Here is a 19,487-nt window from a genome sequence, read left to right as displayed (position 1 = left end):
GTTGAAAATAAATGATGAGCATCGGTCATATGGTTAGATGCACCAAAGTCAATAATCCAAGGGGTAAAATGAGAAGTGGAACTAAGGGCTATTAAAAAAGTACCTTTGTGAGCTAAAGAACCAGATGACATATTATTAGAGGACTGACCCGAGGCTTGGAAATTGGAAAACAGCTCATATATTTTCGCAAATTGGTTGAAATTAAATCCCCCACTAGAAGTTTTCAGACCATGAGCTTCTGTGGGTATGTTTTTTTCCTAGGTTTCAGAGGAGGCCTGATGACTTTGGGCTCTATTGAACTGTCTGAGCTTCCAATCCGCGAGCTTGCCATGTAAGGTCTAGCAGGTGCCTTTAGTTAATGGCCTGCTTTTTTGCAATGCTCACAATAGGGCCTTCTAGACTGTTTTGGGCCGAATCCCGTATGAGGCCCATGGGTAACAAGAGTTGATGCCTCGGGCCTAAACTGGTTTTGATCCTAAAACATCACGTTCCTCCTACTTTCCTCTCACCAAACCTCAGTAAAGACTTCTTGGATGGAGGGCAGCAGCCGACAACCTAGAATCCTGCTCCTCACATCATCAAGCTCTCGGTTCAGCCCCGCCAGAAACTCGAATACTCTCTCGTTCTCCATCTTCTTCTTAAAACGTACACTATCACCCGTGCATTCCCATTCCTCTTCACAGCTGAGATCGAGTTCTTGCCAAAGTCCGAGCATCTCGGTGTAGTATTCCGTGACTTCCCAATCTCCTTGCTTCATCTGCCATAGCCGCGTCTTCAACCCTAAAATCTGGGAAGCATTTTCAGCATCGAAGTATGTCTCATGCACCGCATCCCACACGTCTTTTGCCATCGAGAGAAACAAGTACGTTTTGCCAATGGCTGGCTTCATAGCATTTATCAAGCATGACATTATCAAGGAATTCTCAGACCGCCACTTCTGGGATGCCACTACATCAGTAGGAGGTGGTCACCAAGTCTCGCCGGTAAAAAAGCCGAGCTTTCCTTTATTGTCGATAACGAGCTTGATTGACTATGCCCATTCTCTGTAATTCTTACCATTGAATTTTTCAACGGTAAGATGGAGTGGGGAATTCTCGAATACGCCAGCCGAGCCCATGGAGCTTGAAAAGACTAGCTGGACTCATGGCTGTCTCCTTTTTGGGCAGCCATGGATTGCTTAGGGTTTCAAAGTAACCCGAGCTCTGATACCATGTAGAAAATGAGAATAAATCTATTGTATATTCAATTGCATATTCCTTACATACTCGGGTACCTATTTAACATGTACACAGAAAATAAAATATGGAAATATAAGTGTCAACCCATACAATCAGCCTAAATATCGGATCTAATTAGAGCCTTAATCTTCTACCACAATCTTCTCCAAATCACTTCCAAAACATTCAGGATTTCCACAACAAGAGTCTAAGAACTCAATCAAATAAGGTTCTCATCAAATTTATTAACTACCTTTTGCAATCCACCACAATGATCAACTCACTCTATCCAGTATATGCTCTATTTGAACTTCTCACAGTTTATTACGACATTGGACGCAATTCTATTTTATAAAAAAAGCCTAAACCCAAATCATGGCACTGCCTTGATTTGAAAACCTGCACTTAGTAGCTAAATAAAGCTTTTTGCACAAAAGCAACAAACTTTGAAGATGACAATCATGCCCGCCCGAAGGTCAGGGTGTGCAAGGGAAAGGAAGGGTAATGAGTTTGCCACTGATAACACAGAACTTCAAAAATGATTTTAAGTTGGCTTCTGGTCAGTTCATATTGAGGAAGTAAGCAAGGAAAGAATACACTCATGATCTCCTAGATGAGTTGCAGCTGAAGTCAGTTGCTCCCATTAGCAATGAAATTAAATAAAGTAATTTTTAGAAGAGCCGTATAGTGAGAAGGAAATGGGAAAGGCAGTGGGATAATTTAAGGAGTTCTGTAAACCATGACAAAGGGCTTTGAAGAAGGAATTTCTTAATAAAAGATTCTAACTTTACTTTTCTTCTCTTTTCTTGTTTTTGGAAGTATTTCTTGTCCTCACCCTACATTTTTCCTCTTTTGCACTCTTTATAATTTCCAAACACACACCGCCCCCCCCCCCCCACCCGCGGGGCAGCAGGACCCAACTGGAAAAGAAAAAATCGACAGCAGTCTCTATGCATTCAATATTAAGGAATCAAGGAAGCAAAACACATGGACCTGTACCCACATGCATAGCCAACAAAATAAAATAAATAAATGAATAAAAGCAGCATTAACACAAGGATTACAACAAAATTTTACCATCATTTTCTTTGCTCTGAGGTAGTTGAAGGCTGCAAAAAGATCATGTTCTGAATACCTCCGAAGAGTTTCTGCCAACAAGTATGGCACCTCTGGTGCTGTTGAGGTGCTGAGAAAGACGAGCTTAAATAGTTCTACAGCATTGGAAACTGCCAATGATTCAAACACTTGTATATCAACACTTGTCCCTTCTTTCAAAAGTTTGATGAACTTTCGAGGTACACGATGACATCTTGATCTTCGACTAGAATGATTAAATCGTTCCCTGCAATGTTTCTGAGTATCCTCACCAGGAGTGGTTGGGGAACCTAGCAGTGTACCCTGGGGATCCTGCAAGGGAAAAAGACTTCAGATAGCCAGTTCCCAACCATATATATGCATGAAATTTGAATTTAGATTACCCTAGTCTTCGGAAATATGTTCAGCAGAAAGAAATGCCATGGGATGCAACACATGCAGGCAGTTACTAATGACATTGGCAGGTTCAAGCAAGGCTCCTCGTGCCCACATAATTTTGAAATGAGAGAGAGAGAGAGAGAGAGATAATGTTCTTTTCGTGAAAATTCATGAAATTTTATCAAGGCACTTCCTAACCCAACAAAATGAGATCAGGTTTATTGTATTTACCATATGTAATATTAAATTAAAAATTTTAAGAGATGCTGCTAAGGAAGCAAATGCATAAAACCAAAGTCAACTGTGACAAAGAACCAGGAATTTACACATTCTTCAGCATCCACATTTAGATCTGACCACTCCTCAGATGTACATCCAATTCGTTTAGACGCCTCCAATTTTGCAATCTTCTTGTATTGAAGAACTTCATCAAGGACTATCTTAATACTTTTATTGTCAAAATCATCCCATACCTCTTGCTCAAAATCTGACTCCAGATTATGTTCAACACTATCAAAGAACTTCCTGTTAAGACATTCCCCTGATGAACCTTGAGTCATCAACCTGAAGTCAGAATTGTTTGGAAGTCTTTTCTGGGTTTTGTCCAGCTGTTTGACATACCGTTCACTAAGCATATTACATAGCCTCATTACAGCTTTCTTAAATTTCATATTACTGTTCAATAGCTGCATTCTTCTTCTGCAGGCACTTGGGAGTGCAGGAAGATCATGAAGGGAAGCCCACTCTATCCGATGGAATTTAGTCCCAAGGGCTGCACGATGCCTTGCATATTGGATCACTAATTGCCTGACATCAAGAGATTTATTTGAGTGAAATCCACAAAACTGAATGTTATACTCACAAAAAAAGATGAAAAAAATTCCAATTACTCAATTTTTTTAAAATAAAGGCATATAGTGTCAGGTAGACCATGTAGACAATTCACCAACTGCATCAGCGTCGTCTGGCAGACATGCATTATATGAAGGACAGAAAACTCTTAAGGACGAAGTTATACTGTGGTTAAATTTCTTTGCCTAAAAGTTCCCATGACATGAAACCACCAGTTAAATATCCCATGACACCATCCTTGATTGCATTGTTGAGGTCATGGAGAAGATTTAGCACATTGTCATTATGGTCTACCAGTAGAATTTTATGTATTTATTCTGCCTTACCTATCTGCTTCCTCCGTCCACAGGAACTTTTTTTGTCGCATCGGCTTCATCCTTGAAAAGGCACACTGACTAATGAAAGAAAAATGCACTTCATCTCCTTCATGTGATGCTGGCTCTTCTGTATCCTCTACATGATCTTCTTCATGATACAATGGCAAATTATTGTCATGCTCTCCTGAAAAATTTATGCTAAGTTGTTCTTCTAAAAATTTGTTAAAAAGTATTAGATAACTAGGCAAGGTTCTGCTTACCCAACTGCCCAGCTTCAGAGTCAACTTCTATATGCTTCAATGGCTGTCTTCCTGAAGATCGTTTTCTTTTCCTAGAAGATGAAGGATGTTCATTTTTCAGCAATTGAAACTCACCGTTTTTGGCATGTAAACCTCCCCGAAATCTGTTAAGGCGCTGTTGCCTCTTATCATGATAGAAACAAAGCACCTGCAAGTGGTAATTTTGATGCAGCTTAAAAGGCCTAAAGAGCCAATACTGTACAGCTTTAAACAAGCATAATCAAATTTACATGCACAATATATGCAAGCATGCATGCACATACAGATAATAATAAAAAGGAAGTCCAACAAAACATCATGAAGAGCAAAGGATGACTAGGAAGATACAAACATTTGACACTTAGCACTAGTGTTTTAAAAAAGAATAAAAAAAAAATTGATCAGCAAGGTATCAAATTTCATAATAAAAGATATCAACAGAGGCATCAGAAGGGAGAACAGAGATTACAGAACCATACAACCAAAAATAAAAAGATTGCATGACTTCAAGAACAAATTTGCAACAAAATTCATCACATCAATCAGACTAGATCTAACAGAGCCTTTCCCCAAAAAAAACAAAGATTTGTATCCCATCTTTTTTCAATGTCTGGAAGTAATTCTTTCCCACCAAAAGCACTCCACCCCCCATCCCCCTCTTTTTGCTCTCTACAAAGCTAAAAGACGACTTGAGGGATGAAGCTCCAAGCCTTTCAGTTTGCTTAGCTCCCAACCAAACATTACCAAGCTAGAGTTTCAATAGTCACTTTGAGCCCTCTCTTCATAAGGAATGCTCATCAGGACAGCAAGCTGTGTGATTCCGATCAAAAGCTTCTTGGGATGGTTGGGAGAGAAAGCATGCAAGATCAAGGCAGATGGAAGCCTAACTTTCTTGATCAAAATCCTTCTCTACTGCTATCTCCAAAAAAGATTGCTGCATGCAGCAAAAGAATTTTTCTTGGAAGGCAATTTTGGGCCTGTTTAGTTGTGGAAAACAGTTTTTATTTTCCATATTAGTTTTTCAAAGAATTATAAAAAAGTAAGTCAATTTTTCAGTTTTACAACATTTGCATAAAACAAATGAACAACAATAAAATGTTTTAACACTATTTGCTTGTGGAAATGGTTTTATTTTCCATTTATAATTTTTCAAATAATTACAAAAAAGCCACATTAATTTTCCATTTTTTTCTAAATATTCAAAAAAAAAGTTGGAAAACATGTTTTTATTATTTTATATATTTCTGAATTCTTACATTGCATATGGGACCATGGAATTCGGATCTTCAACTTTGATTTGTGTGGATAATGTATTGAGCTTCCAAATCCACAAAAATCCAAATCCAAGGTTCAAAACCCAAAAAAAAGAAGTCCGCCCTACTAGAAAGGCTCTTTATTTTATATCTTTTTAATACGAATCTCATAAAATTGATAATAAGCTGCAATTTTTATAATTCTTTGAACAACTAAAAATGGAAAATATAAAATGTTTTTCACAACTAAATGGGCCCTCAATTATCCCACGCACCCCAAGATATGTCTATGAGTTGACTGATAAAAACATATCGTTAGTGATTTATTTAGAAATTAATTAGTCAAATTGAATTGAGCAATTAGTTTTGAGCCTTGAGATAGAATAACAGGTAAGCTAAAAAAAATGACATTTACAAATTATTTTATTGTTTGGTTCTAAATTATAATTTTTAAAATAATATTGCATTAATAAGGCTGTAAAACATATATATCGCATGGGGCTAAAAAAATTTAATAGTCAAATATCATTTGCATCACACCTGTCTCTACAGATCCTTAATAAAATTCCTCCTCCTGCCAATTGCCACCTAATGAAAAAACCCTCTATTACAATCTACCACCTTAAGCCATTTCATTCTAGTCTTCTAGCTCCAACTCACCTCCTCCCCTGAAAACTCAAAAAAAACATGCTCAAACTCATTAGACAATTGGACTCTTCTACCAGCTAACTCATTTGAGAGAGTGCCCTCTAATCTCTCTATCACTCTATCTCCTGTAAAATATCTTTTTTCCTAGTATGTACATCACCTATGACCTCCATATTCCAAAATTAATGTTTTGCTTTCACAAACATCAATATCTTCATAAAACAAAACCCTCCCCACTGTTCCAAATTACACTCACCCCACCAATCTTAGCCAAGCTTTGAAAAGCAGAATGTATCAACCACAGAATGGCATATTAGTATTTAAAGTATTGTGATTCAACAAGTGTAAAGTTCCATATCATATGTTAAGTGCCTACTATTGCGCAAGAAAAACGAAGCACCATCTTTAGCCAAACTTTGACAGGCAGAACATGTGAACCACAGAATGACATATTAGCATTCACAACAATGTGATTCAACATGTGTAAAGATCCACATCATATGTTAAGTGCCTCCTATTGGACAAGAAAGCCCACACAACAATGATAATATCTTTTTTTTCCCCTCTTTTTGGTTCACAATTTTTGAAACTAAGATCTGAGACAGATATTCAAAATTAGACAAAAGAGTATTGATCTGAGACAAATTGAAGACCAAACAAATTGAAAATAACCTTCTTAAGGAATCAAAGACCAAGTGATCAAGAAAGCTTGCAATTGTTTGTTCGCCACAATGTTATATCACTCTCACCATCTTCTTTGAAGGCAGCCAGATGAATTAAATTTTGAGCATGGCATGAGGAGGCTGACTCTGCGACTAGAAAAACAATTTGATGCCCAGCTGTTAAACCAGATCCAAAAGCACTAACTTGGGGAGTCGTTCATACTAATTCTCCATGAAATAAAACTATGTTGAGAGAAGGAAAATGCTTTTGAAGAGAGGTTACAGTAATTGAAAAGAAAAAGGAAAGTACAGCAGCTGCACAAGAGACATTGTTTTGTTACTGTGATTGCTGGGAACTAATCCCCACATCCATCGTGAGCCAGTTAAAGGAGCTTGAAGCTCTATAAGAGGCACAATCCCTTTACTCCTTACCAGATACCATACCAAACACAGGCACTGAGGCAGCCCCCAGCTTCTGCTTTTGTACATTCAAACCATATAAGGCACTAGACAACAAAAATTTTGAATATGACCATAACACACCCTGTCCTATCTGTTTTCTCTCCCCCATCCCCATCACCCCCACTTCCCCATAGCAGATTTGAATTTACTAGTTTATTAAGGCATGGCTGCAGTCTTGCAGAAAGTAGCACAATCCCAAGCCCACCATGTTGCCACCCATAGTCAGTATAATAAATTGTAATATATCATATGGTTAAATAAATAAATAAAATTGTGCTACAGTACATAGTAATCAGCTTCCCCCCAAAACAGGCTAATTTAAAAAATTTTTTTTTTTTTTTGAAAGAAGAAAACAATCAGATGTTATCAACCCTTAAATATTTTGAGAGATCTTATCAACCAAATAATATAGCAAACCACTTGGGAAACTCATCCAGCTACCACAGGAAAAACATATGGACCAATTCACTGAAGAAAAACATATTGACTTTATCTTTTTCAAAAAATGCAACACCCACTGCACAATGCACCCATGACGTATTGAAGTTTGTTTTGGGGGGAAAGAGGAGGGGGGGGGGGGGGAGATGTATGCATCCCTACCTCCATACTTGGAGGGGTTTTCTCCATGAGTTGAACCCATGACCTCTAGTGTAGCACCTTACCATTCAACCAAGGCTAATTCTCATACATTAACTTTATCTCATGGTTCATAATGTTTTTCCATGAAAGAAATTACAGCATCTTAAGCAAAATAATAGATAATCTAACCTGCTCTAAGGTCAGATTAAGATCTTTTGCAATCTTCTGACACTCTAGGAATGAAAGTTTTTTATCTGGATCATCATTTACTATACGCTTAAGGAGCTCACCACGCTGATCAGCTGACATAACCCGAACTGAAGCCCATGACCGGTGAAAAAAGACCTGCAAAACATCATCATAATTATTTTTGCAATTAACCTAACAAAGAAGGAGAAGAAGAGGAAGCAGAAGAAGGAGAGAGAGAGAGAGAGAGAGAGAGAGAGAGAGAGAGCATGCCAAGAACAAATAATCACAGCAAAAAAAAAAGTTAAGGTCACACTAATTGTCTGCCTAAGACACAAATTATATATCTGGATGTAGGGGCTTTACGTACTGATAGCGTTATGATCAACCTCTCAAATCCTTTTTTGCTTTGCTCTTTCTCTTGAGGGTTTGGAATAAGCTATTTGGTTTATTTGGAGAGAATTGGGTCTGTGGGCCAGTAGAGGATTTGTTGAGTATTTCCTTCACAGGTTTTGGTAAAAGCAAATAAGCTTGGCTTTGAGGAGATGTGGGAATTTTGCACTTTTGTAAGGAGTTCGGTTGGAACAGAATATGCATACTTCTACAGGCAGGAAGATCACGTGTTCCTTGCTATGGGAAAGGATTCATTATTTGGCGGCTTCGCTTTGGTCTTTTGCAGTTGGCTGTCTTAAAGGAGTTTCTTTTGTTCTTTTTTGTGTCAGAAACAAGCACATACAGTCACCTTTTAAGAAATGATATAGCACCAAGTGAAAGGGAAACTAAAAGTCCATCCAGAACAAATTCATTATTCACATCACCATAAAAATTAAACCAAATTCTTTGCAGTCCACAGCAAAGCTAGTGATTTTATAGAATAAATTCGTCAAACCAATTTCTTGTCTATTAACTATGGAGCTTTGAAAAAAACATATATTTTATGAACACAACCAGTGAGTCACAAAGGCATGCATGATCCAGCCACATGCACAAGAGAGCAATAATAATTTAATTAATTTAAAGGGTTGGCTATTGCAATCTCCAAGGTCACAATACATATGAAAGGAAATTCAATGAACACAGTAAACACCACTGTTTCTTGGAATAAAATATGCTTTCTATACTGTATTGCACACATCTAATATATAAATAGATCATACACACGTCCTCAAAGAAGAGGCTTCGAGCCTACGAATACAAAGAAGCTAAGATTTCCGTCGAACGTCAATGACTGCAAATGAAGCACTAGACTAACAGCCCCTCATACAAGATATCCACCAATCTCCAAACCCTTATTAACTAAACCTTATCACAAAAACTCTAGCGAACTCAATCACAAACTTTCTCAAATCCAACTTAAAAACAACACCCTTATCCTTCCTCCTTTTGAACATCTTCAACCACTTCATTAACTCGCAAGATAGCATTTGAAAATTTGAAAAAACCCCCAAAAGCACTCTAAGCATGAGAAATAACATCACTTGAATCCATACACAACCTATTAGCAAGGATCTTTGCTAGAAAATATTGTAAATACTAGCCAATACACGGCTAGAAAGCAAAGAAATAAAAGTAGAACTAGTACTCTTTCCAATAGCCTCATTAATTTGCACTTAAACAACTTGACAGCAGGTATTCCATGCCCACCATAAATAAAACTTTTAAAAATGAAACCACATACATTATGGTTAACATATGACATGTTATTTATAAATTATAATCGCTTGTCACAATTAACAAACAAACTTAGAAAAGTGGAGAGTGAACACATACCTCATGGACAGCAGATCCCGGAAATGCATGCAACGCAGCTGTAGGAACAGCAGAAGAATAACAATATTCCAAAGTATTCCAATATACATCAACAGCTTTTCTATTTGAAAGGATAAAATCATGTCTTTTCCTTGGGCGAAGATCGAGAGACATAAAATTTGAAGATGAAGCAACAATTGACAGTGGCTCCTCAATATAAGGTTTAAGCTCCATAGCATGTTTAAGTGTGGCATGTGGGACCTCAGATCCATCTTCCAAATGACCATCACTTACCAGCCGAATCAACTGCATCAAATATCAGCATGAGGTATGCAATGCCATTATATTAATCCAGGTAAATAATATTCTAACAGATTAAAGAAGTAGCAATCTTTGTATTCATAGATATGAACTAGCATCCGCAAGCCAAAGAGGGGGGAAAAAAAAAACATTCTCCAATCTACAATACTGTATTATAATGAGCAATTTTCATGGAGACAACACCGTGGTACATGTCGCACAATATAATTCTTCCAAGCAATCATTAAAAAATTAATGAATTATATTTATTAGTAGACTTTACTCAGGATCAGGCCACTCCCATTTTATCTTGAAATCATAGAAAGTATCCCGTAAAATAATGCTCCATCCTTAAGGAACTTAGATGACATATCAAGACCTTTAGACATAGCGCATACAGTGGTGACATGTTGAAACAGTTATCAAACCTCAGATATTCTAAAGGATTAATTAAACTTCACTGTGAAGACACATTACCTTCAACCTCCGTAAAATGTCTATAATCCATGAGAGGCGTCCCGTTGCCTGGGTGTCCATCAGCCGCCTATATTCTTGAGTTGGAAGATCAGAGAGACGCAAACCACTCTTACACTTCTCAATCAGGTCATCAAATTGCTGACTGGATCCCACAATCTGTAAGAACAACTCAAATGGGATTGCCCTAATAGCTACATCTAGAGCAAACAACTTGCAAGTGCTGTGAGGGTTTTCGTTACACGCATCTCTCCCCAAGGAAAACACATCATCCCAATCAGGTAAACTATTCACATACTCCCATAAAAAACTATGCAGCATCTTTGCACGAACCATTTTTGCCTTTACAAATCCATTAGCACGCATGATTTCTGACTTTAAAGCTTGAGCATCTGAATTTACACGGCTTGAAGTTCTCTGGACATCATTTAGTACAGGAACTGGTAGTTCCCTCTTCAACCTAGATGAGCCTTCACGACGGACTTCCATGTCAAAAGACCTGATTCTATCATGAAGTTGACCTAATAGCTCGGGAGGTAAACCTTGAATAGATGGATGTAGAATCACTGTTTGAATACGGCTACGATGGCAATTTGTGAGGAGGGGGACACTAATATCAATACATCTACAGTGCCCTTGTTCTTGAAGCCTCTTCAAGACACGGATAAGTGTTTTTCTGTCCATTGCTGTGTCCTTGTCCTGCTCAAGACTCTCAAGCCACCTGTGTAGCTCAGCTCTCAAAACAAATTTCTTCTCCTGCATCAGAAAAAGGTAACACAACAAGCTCTTAAGAATGACGTAGAAGAGTAGACAGAAAGAAGTTTGTTTTGCACAATACAGCCTCTGGAAAATGAATGATGATAAACACCTGTAATAACTCAAGTATTCTCTGCTCCCGCTGAATGCTGTCTGCAGTCAAAATATGACTTGAATTCTTCTGATATGATTGACATTTCAGTGACTTTGCCAAAGAAGAAGGTGATGTTTCTAATAGAGCATCAATCGATTCAGTTGCAATACTCACTAAACCAAGTTTGGCATTGGGACCTGTACCTCCCACTTCATGAACTAACTCTTGCTGAATGCTTGGAGAAGGAAGCATATGGATACACTCAACATCTTCTTGGGGGCAACAAGAAAATTCTTCATCAATGTCCCCATTCTTGATTTCTACAGAGGTTGCAATATCATCTGTGGAAGCTGAAGAGTTCGATGGAAGAATGGTTTGAGCTGACTTTTCATAAAAAGCTAGACCCTCAACATGTGGAGTAGAAACGCCATCATTATTACATAGATTTTCAGATATGCAAGGAAAAGCATTATGTGATTCAGGATTAAAATTCCCACGCGTCCAGACTCGATATGCCTTGCTCTTGTTACAGTTTTCAAATTGCTGATGCACCCCAAACCTCTCAAACATGTTACGAAGACGAGTATTATACTTTTTGTTGCTAATTCCAAGCCTCCTGCACACCTGTTTTTAGCAATTACGAACATTGAAGGAATTCAACAGTCAACAGGAAACACAAACAGGCAGGTATGTGTGAGAATGGATCCGGAAAACCAATCTCAAAAGGCACATTAAAAAAGAAAAGCTGCACAGCATATATATAATTCACACCAATAGTCTGCAAAAACAACACCAGCATAAATTACTCTAGTTTGAACAAACATGCCCAGTTCCAAAACTGCTTCTTCCAGAACAGCCCACTTGAGACATAGCTCAATTAAATTACCTTTGGCAATATAAACACATGGTTGAGTGCTTTGAGTACTGTTAAAGAACTGTATTCTTTTTTATCGAAAAAGAAGAAATATTGTTAAGGAAAGAATGCACAAAGAAGGAGAATAAGGAATCATCCTTAGAAAAAACATTAAAAACTAAAAAAGAAGGTCGCAATGCAAACAATCACACTGAACATCCTCAAAACACATCCCCTTGAACAATCTGCAGCAACAGCCCATAAAGCAACCAAATATTGAATCTTATCCGAAAAACTAAGAAGTCTTTTCCCCTTGATGTGAGTATTCCTTTCCATCCAAACACACCACAACACAGCATATAACCCACATTTCCATAAGGCGGACCTGTCTTTACTCCTGCCCAAACCTGAAAATGAAAATGCCAACAATTCCTCCACTCAATTGGAACAAACCCAATTTTCTCTGATAATACCAATAACTTGTTCCATATCCTCCAAGAGAAATGACAATGCATAATCAAATGAGAGGCCAATTCAGAACTATCGAAGGAAAGCAGCACACATCCGGAGATAATGCCTTAGAAGGCCTCCTACTCTCGAAAGATTATTTAGTGTTAACTCTATTAAGAACAACCAAACAAATAAAGTTTTAATTTTAGAGAGAACTTTAGCCTTCCAAATACTATGATAGAGCGAAAAAAAGTAATGCTCTCCCAAATCAAAAACTCAAAAAAAAGAATCACAAGAAAAGTCCCACAGAGAATCCAATTCCCACTTCTGCACATCCTCCCTATTTGGAAGAACAGCAATCCTCCAACAAAAACAACAAAGAAGATAGCTGAGCTCCACCCTGCCATATCATTTAGATATCTACAGATATGGAAATCCCAGGAAAAATTCTCACCATTCGATAGAAAAATGAAAAAAAATAAAAAAGAACAAAAAAAAACCCATTATGCAATGAATAAAGACAATAAAAAGCAAGAAGTGAACAAGAAAGTGTTGAATCCTCTACCCCAGGGTCTTCCTAGAAACAAATGAGACCTTTGCCCACTCAAAATTTGGTATTTGGAATAAAATGTGGGTAATGGTGAGCTATACATCTCCAAGAGCTCCCAAAAGAAGATCCAAAACCTACATTAGCATGCCACCCATTTATCTCTAAGCCAAATTTACTTTTAATTATTTTGTCAGAGGTCTCCTCTAAAGGAAACCTCCATAACCATTTACTCATCAAAGTAATGTTTTTTGACACCAACTTCTCTAGACCCAGCCCCCTATCCTTTATACTACACACCACCATCCAACTAATCAAATAATCTTTCTTATCCCCAACACTAGACTAAAGAAAATCTCTTATGATTCTTAACATAGTCCGAGCTGCCCCTACAGTAACTAAAAATGGACAAAAAACAAAGGAGTATACTTTAAAAAAAAAAAAAAAAACAGACTAAATAAGTGTGATATGACCACCTAAAGAAAAAAAGAGCACCCTTCAACCCATTCAAACGCTCGGCCACCTCCTCCCCTGCGACAGCCCAAAAATCCACCGAGCTAGGATTCCCATCAAAAGGAAACCCCTAAGCTAGTCAAGACCAATCTACGATGCCACACCCGGCTAAAGAAGCCAACTCCAACTATCCAGCAACTCCCAAATAACTACCAGCTATCCCACTCTTCCCTAAATTCACCCTGAAACACACCCAAAAAGTTGTAAATTGGTGGGCACATTTAAAGAAGACTCTATGATGCTCCAAGAAAAATATAGTGTCATCAGTTTGAAGATGAGACACTATGACCTTCTCACTCCCCCCCCCCCCCACCCCAAAAAAAAAATAAAAAATAAAAATCCCCTTACAAACCCTGGCAGCTCTATCTACAAATCTTCTTAAGAGCTACATAAAGTTTTGGTAAAACCGAAGACATAACACAACGATAGGACTTTCCTTATATTTATAATATATATCAAGCACATAACACTAACACATGACTAAAAATACCCATTAGCACTCCCCCACAAGCTGGAGCGTAGATATCATATGCCCCTAGCTTGTTACAAATTAATTTAACATGAGCACCCCAGGAAGATTTGGTAAACAAATCAGCTAGCTGCATATCAAACTCCACATAGGTGGTTGTAATAAGCTTCTGCACAAGTTTCTCCCAAACAAAGTGGCATCAACTTCAATGTGTTTTGTCCGCTCATGAAGACCAAGTTGGAGGCAATATGAATAGCACCTTGACTATCACACATCAACTCCATAGACCGAGAATGTGGAAAACCCAGTTCTTCCAACATGCTTTTTAACTAGACAAACTCACATGTAGTGTGATTCATGGCCCTATACTCTAATGCAGCACTTGACCTAGCGACTATAGTTTGTTTCTTACTCTTCCAAGAAACCAAATTACCACCAACAAAGATATAGTACCTGATTGTGGATCTTCTATTTGAAGGTGATTCGACCCAATCTACATCAATATATCCCTAAGAGTACCCTAATGGATCTAAAAGACCTTTCTTAGGTGCACCTTTGAGATATCTCAAGATGCAAATTACTACATCCCAATTACTTTTCTTCAAAGAATCCAGAAATTGACTCACACACTTGTTGCAAAAGATACATTCAATTAAGTGACTTTGATATAATTCAACTTCCCAACAAGTCTCCGGTATTGCCTTGGGTCAAGAAACAAATCACCCATATCGAGCACTAAGTTATTGCCAGAATCCATAGGTGTATCAATAGGTTTGGATTCCAATATCTCAATCACATACAAAAGATCATGAACATACTTCCTCTGTGACAAAACAGTTCCCCTACAAGATCTAGATACTTCTATAACCAAGAAGCATTTCAATGGTCGTGATTCGTGAATCTTTGGCCTAAAACTTAGTCCATAGAAAATGTTTTAGGCCCTTAATACCTTGATCATCATCACTTGTAATTACAATATCGTTCACGTACACAATAAAACAAATCCTACCCCATAGAGTATGATGATAAAACATAAAGTGATCCAATTAAAACATAAAGTGATACATTACACACCATTGAAGGCCAATCTCAAGTACTACAAAACTAAATCGAACAAACCATAATTTGGGGGACTTTTCTAAACCATATGACTCCCTCTTAAGCCGACACACTAAGTCTAACTCCCCTTGAGCAACAAACCCAAGTGGTTGCTCCATAAAGGCCTCCTCCTCAAGATCACCATGTAGAAAGGCATTCTTCACATCTAACTGATGCAGAGGCCAATGAAAAATGGTGGCCAAGGAGATGAATAGACGCATTGAGGTAAGTTTGGCAACCAAGGAAACTGTGTCCAAATAATCCAAATCATACACACAAGTATATCCCTTAGCAACAAGATATGCCTTTGGACAAGCAACCACAGATCATCCAAACCATACAACCAACCACAAATTTATCAAGAGGAAGAGATACTAACTCCCAAGTATCATTGTGTTGTAATGCATTCATCTCTTCAACCATTGCATTCCTCAATCCAAAGTGGGCTAAGGATTCAGAAACATATTTAGGAAGGCCAACAAAGGATAAAGTAGTAGCAAAACAAATAGGAGGGTGACAAGAAATCATAGTAAACAAAATTGGAGATACGATGTTGTATACATGTGCATTTACCATTCTAGGCAACAATGGGAAGGTCAACATCATAGGAAATATGATCATCAAACACGGAAATCAAAGGCATAGCAATAGAAACTAGACAAGACTCTCTTCCTTGGAGTCGCTGTTGTGAACGCTCCAACAAATTAGAACGATTAAGATGGTGACAAGGACTCAAACTACAAAGAAACACGGATTGATGACTAGGTAAGGACAACAAACTAGCATTTGGAAGATTAGGTATAGGAAGAGACTCATTGAGCAGAAGCACTAAGGGATTAAGATTAGTATGGTGCAGACTCGAAGAAGGTAACACTAGCAAAAACAAAACCAATGCAAAGTAGCACTATAACAACGATATCCCTTTTAAGTACACAAGTAGCCCAAAAAATACACATTTTATAGCACAAGGATCCAACTTATCCACCCAAGGGGTTGGCTGATGGAAAAAGGGCACCCAAATATATAAGGTAAAGAGAGCAAAGGAGAATTAGGAAAGCAAATGGAGTAGGGAATTTACCACTAAGAGCAAAGGATGACATCCTACTGATAAGATGGCAAGCAATAAGTACAAGCATCACTTCAAAACACTTCAAGACTAGACAAAATTCCATTGCCAACCTCTTTTGTATGAGTTATATGGGTCAGTGTGAGTTAGCTAATTTAAAGTCTTCTATCAATTGCACTGGCCAGCATTCAACTCTTAAGAGATTTTTTCTTTGAGAAAACTTGCAAGGGGCAGTTTTTCCACATAGGATTTGGAACCCACCACATTGGCACTTGGACCCATACAAATGAGACATATGGTTTGGAGTGGGTCCAATAACATGGGTCCCACATCACTTGAGAGCATCCAAATATTAATATAACATGTTGGAAATGGTGGATCCCAAACCATACGTGGAGGAATTGCCCCTTACAAGTATTTATCTTTTTCATTTTCCCTTTTGGTACTCCTCTAGCTTGTATTCCTTTTCCTCTCTCTTAGTATATTAGGAGGACCCAAGCCCTCTCCTTTTTCCCTACATATTCTCTTCCCTATTTTTTCTTTTCTTATCCTTGCTAAATTTTGACTCTATGAGAAGTGAAAATTATCACTGCAAATTACTAAACCTCTATCAAAACAAGATCTATGAATTCAATTGTTTTAAAATAAAAAATCTCATGATTTCAATGAACCTCCTAGGCTCCCATAAACATCCCTCCCCAAAAAAATTTTAAAAAACAAAAATAACAAAACCAAACCAAAATATAAAGCATAAAATTAGAAAGAGGAAATCTGTGTAGGAACAATTATTTTGTTTATGAAAAAATTGGACAAGGAGGAAAATTAAAAAAAAAAAAGGCACACTAACAATTTCAAAAGCAACAGCAATATAATCGAACAAAAGCCAAGAAACAAATGTACAAACCTCGACAACAGTTAAGCCCTCTCGTCCTTTGGCATCAATCATGTCATAAATTTGATGCTCAATTGGAAGCTCTACAAGCTGATCGGTTATTTGACCTTTCTTCCCAAACTTCGCTGAATATTCTTCAAAATTATCATCTCCACATCCAAGATTTTTTTGCTCAAAATACTTTGTCGAAAACTGTTTCACCAAACGTAGGCAGCTAACTTCCTGCAAAAAGTACAAAGATATCAAGGTAATAATAAAATTTTATGTACATTGACTAACTTTGTGAGTTAAAGACACATAGGTGCCTATTGCCATGGATTTAGTGCATGAAATTCAGTAATAAATTCATAAAACCTAGAATTATTTTCAAGTTACACTAACAATGTGCCTGCACCACGCATAAGGTCCATTCAAAATTCAACCTATTATACATGAATTAAATAATAAACATAAAAAAATAAAGTATTATGCCCGGACAAATAGATTCATCCATAGTTTTATTTTTCTTTTTTCTTTTTGTTTTATAAGCACGTCTAAGTTCCTCAACCAGGCCAGCCCAACATACACGCACCCACCACATGTTGATATTGGATCATCCGGCCAAAACCCTCTCAAGAAACGCAAATGTTCCATGTGACACAAACCTTAAAAAAAATAATTAAATAAAACAAAAACAGAAACAAAAAATAAAAAACAAACAAATAGAGAAATTGTGTCGCCCCAAATGTAGTTGGCCACAGGCCCACATGGGCCACCCCAAAACCACCCAGTGCTTCATATTAGCCCCAAAATACACCTCAACCCAATTTTAACATAGTTATAGATGACATAATTTCAATTATTAAAAAAAAAAACATTTATTTTTTAAAAGTTTTATGTTTGTTCATGGTTATTTTAGTCATTTAGCATATGAGTGTGTTATTGTTATGTTAATAAGTGAGAGTTAACGTAATGGCCATTGGTATGTACTTGACACACATTATAAATTGAGGGAGAAACTTATCATTGTGATTTGGTTCACTCAATACTTCAATATGGTATCAGAGCTAGATTTGACCTATAAACCCTACCACCAAACCAAACCCTAAACCTTATGGTCCTATGCAAATCTGCCATCATAGGGGGGTCAGCAGTACCTTTAGAGGTTAGAAAAAAGCCCAAAAGTTACCAGAAAACACTGCAGTCACTAGAAACTTCCTGGACAGCCCTGCCTTCTTCAAAATCTCAATAACCCTTCCATATTTCACTAAATCAACACCATACCCATTCGCAGAACCCTCCAATCTGTTAGTGGGAGAAATTTCATCATTGGAGTATCACCCACACAACGGCAGGTCCATTCTCACACACCAGCGTGTGAGAGTTGTTTCCAGACAGTTTTCTGACTTCTTCCAGATTGCTTAAAACCATTCCATAGACCATTATATTAAGTTGTTGGTTATGTTAGAAAACAGATCTAGCCTTTTTGGATTGTCCGCTCGTGTTGTTTAATAGTATTAAGCTGATTGGTTGGTCACTTGGGGCATTAGTAGTGTGTGTAGGCTAATTTTTGGGGGTTGTGGCAGTGCTATGCCTGTTTTTATTTGGTGCTTGTTTGTGGTTGTGTTAGTGGTTAGCCTTACCTGTTCTGGTTGTCCATAAGTTCATCTTGTTTGACGTTTGTTCTATTTGTGAGTGTCGGGATGGATTTGAATCCCAAAAATATGTTCCCTTCATCATCCCTGCAGATAAGAACCAAAAATTTGGATGAAAAGAATTATGAGATAAGAACCAAAAATTTGGATGAAAAGAATTATGATTAGTAGTCTAAGGCTGTCAAGATCAAATTGACAAGATTAGGAAAACCAGAAAATATTTGTTCCTATCTGGGCCCTTTGATGATAAAAGGAAAGAAGTGTGGATTCAGGAGACTACACTTATTATTTCCCTCTTGTGGAACTCGATGGAACCTCATATTGCATGGATGTGCATGCATCTAGGTGTATGCAACAATTTTTGGGAGTATGTCAAACACTTGTCTTCCATTGATATTACACATATGTAGGTAGGATCTATCCTTGGAGTACTTTCAGTTACAACAAGGAGGTAGGAGTGTCATGGAGTAATTTGAAAAGATGAAGCGTATCCATGAGGAGCTTAATGTTGTGCGACCTATAACCACCGATGTTCGCGAGATGCACAAACAGAGGGAGCAGATGACAGTTCTGCGAGTTCTAGTAGGTTAATCCCAGATTCTTGGTAGTGCAGAGCTGCTATCCTTTGCCGATGCTTATTCTCAGATCTGTGCTTCCTCTAGCAC

The 19,487-nt window shown here is 37.6% G+C and overlaps 1 protein-coding gene across 5 annotated transcripts in view; it reads right to left on the bottom strand.

The window, feature by feature from the left end:
* Positions 1-19,487, bottom strand: part of LOC131164495 (uncharacterized) — a 66,403-nt gene that overhangs the window by 24,151 nt on the left and 22,765 nt on the right. For 2 of the 5 annotated variants that reach the window (XM_058121742.1, XM_058121745.1), the window contains exons 5-13: positions 17,201-17,410; positions 11,319-11,924; positions 10,454-11,206; positions 9,698-9,982; positions 7,931-8,086; positions 4,120-4,306; positions 3,869-4,043; positions 3,017-3,497; positions 2,295-2,624 (exon numbers count right to left, since the gene is read on the bottom strand). In XM_058121742.1, coding sequence (XP_057977725.1) covers positions 2,295-2,624; positions 3,017-3,497; positions 3,869-4,043; positions 4,120-4,306; positions 7,931-8,086; positions 9,698-9,982; positions 10,454-11,206; positions 11,319-11,924; positions 17,201-17,410 — 3,183 coding nt within the window. Of the gene's footprint in view, positions 1-2,294; positions 2,625-3,016; positions 3,498-3,868; positions 4,044-4,119; positions 4,307-6,710; positions 6,854-7,930; positions 8,087-9,697; positions 9,983-10,453; positions 11,207-11,318; positions 11,925-17,200; positions 17,411-19,487 lie in introns of those variants that run through there. The other 3 variants (XM_058121743.1, XM_058121744.1, XR_009139273.1) reach the window with 3 other exon arrangements.

The sequence above is a fragment of the Malania oleifera genome, chromosome 9, assembly GCF_029873635.1.
Source record: "Malania oleifera isolate guangnan ecotype guangnan chromosome 9, ASM2987363v1, whole genome shotgun sequence".
In the NCBI taxonomy this organism is placed as follows: Eukaryota; Viridiplantae; Streptophyta; class Magnoliopsida; order Santalales; family Ximeniaceae; genus Malania; species Malania oleifera.
Note: the sequence above shows the minus strand (reverse complement) of the source record. Positions and strands in the feature narration are given on the sequence as shown.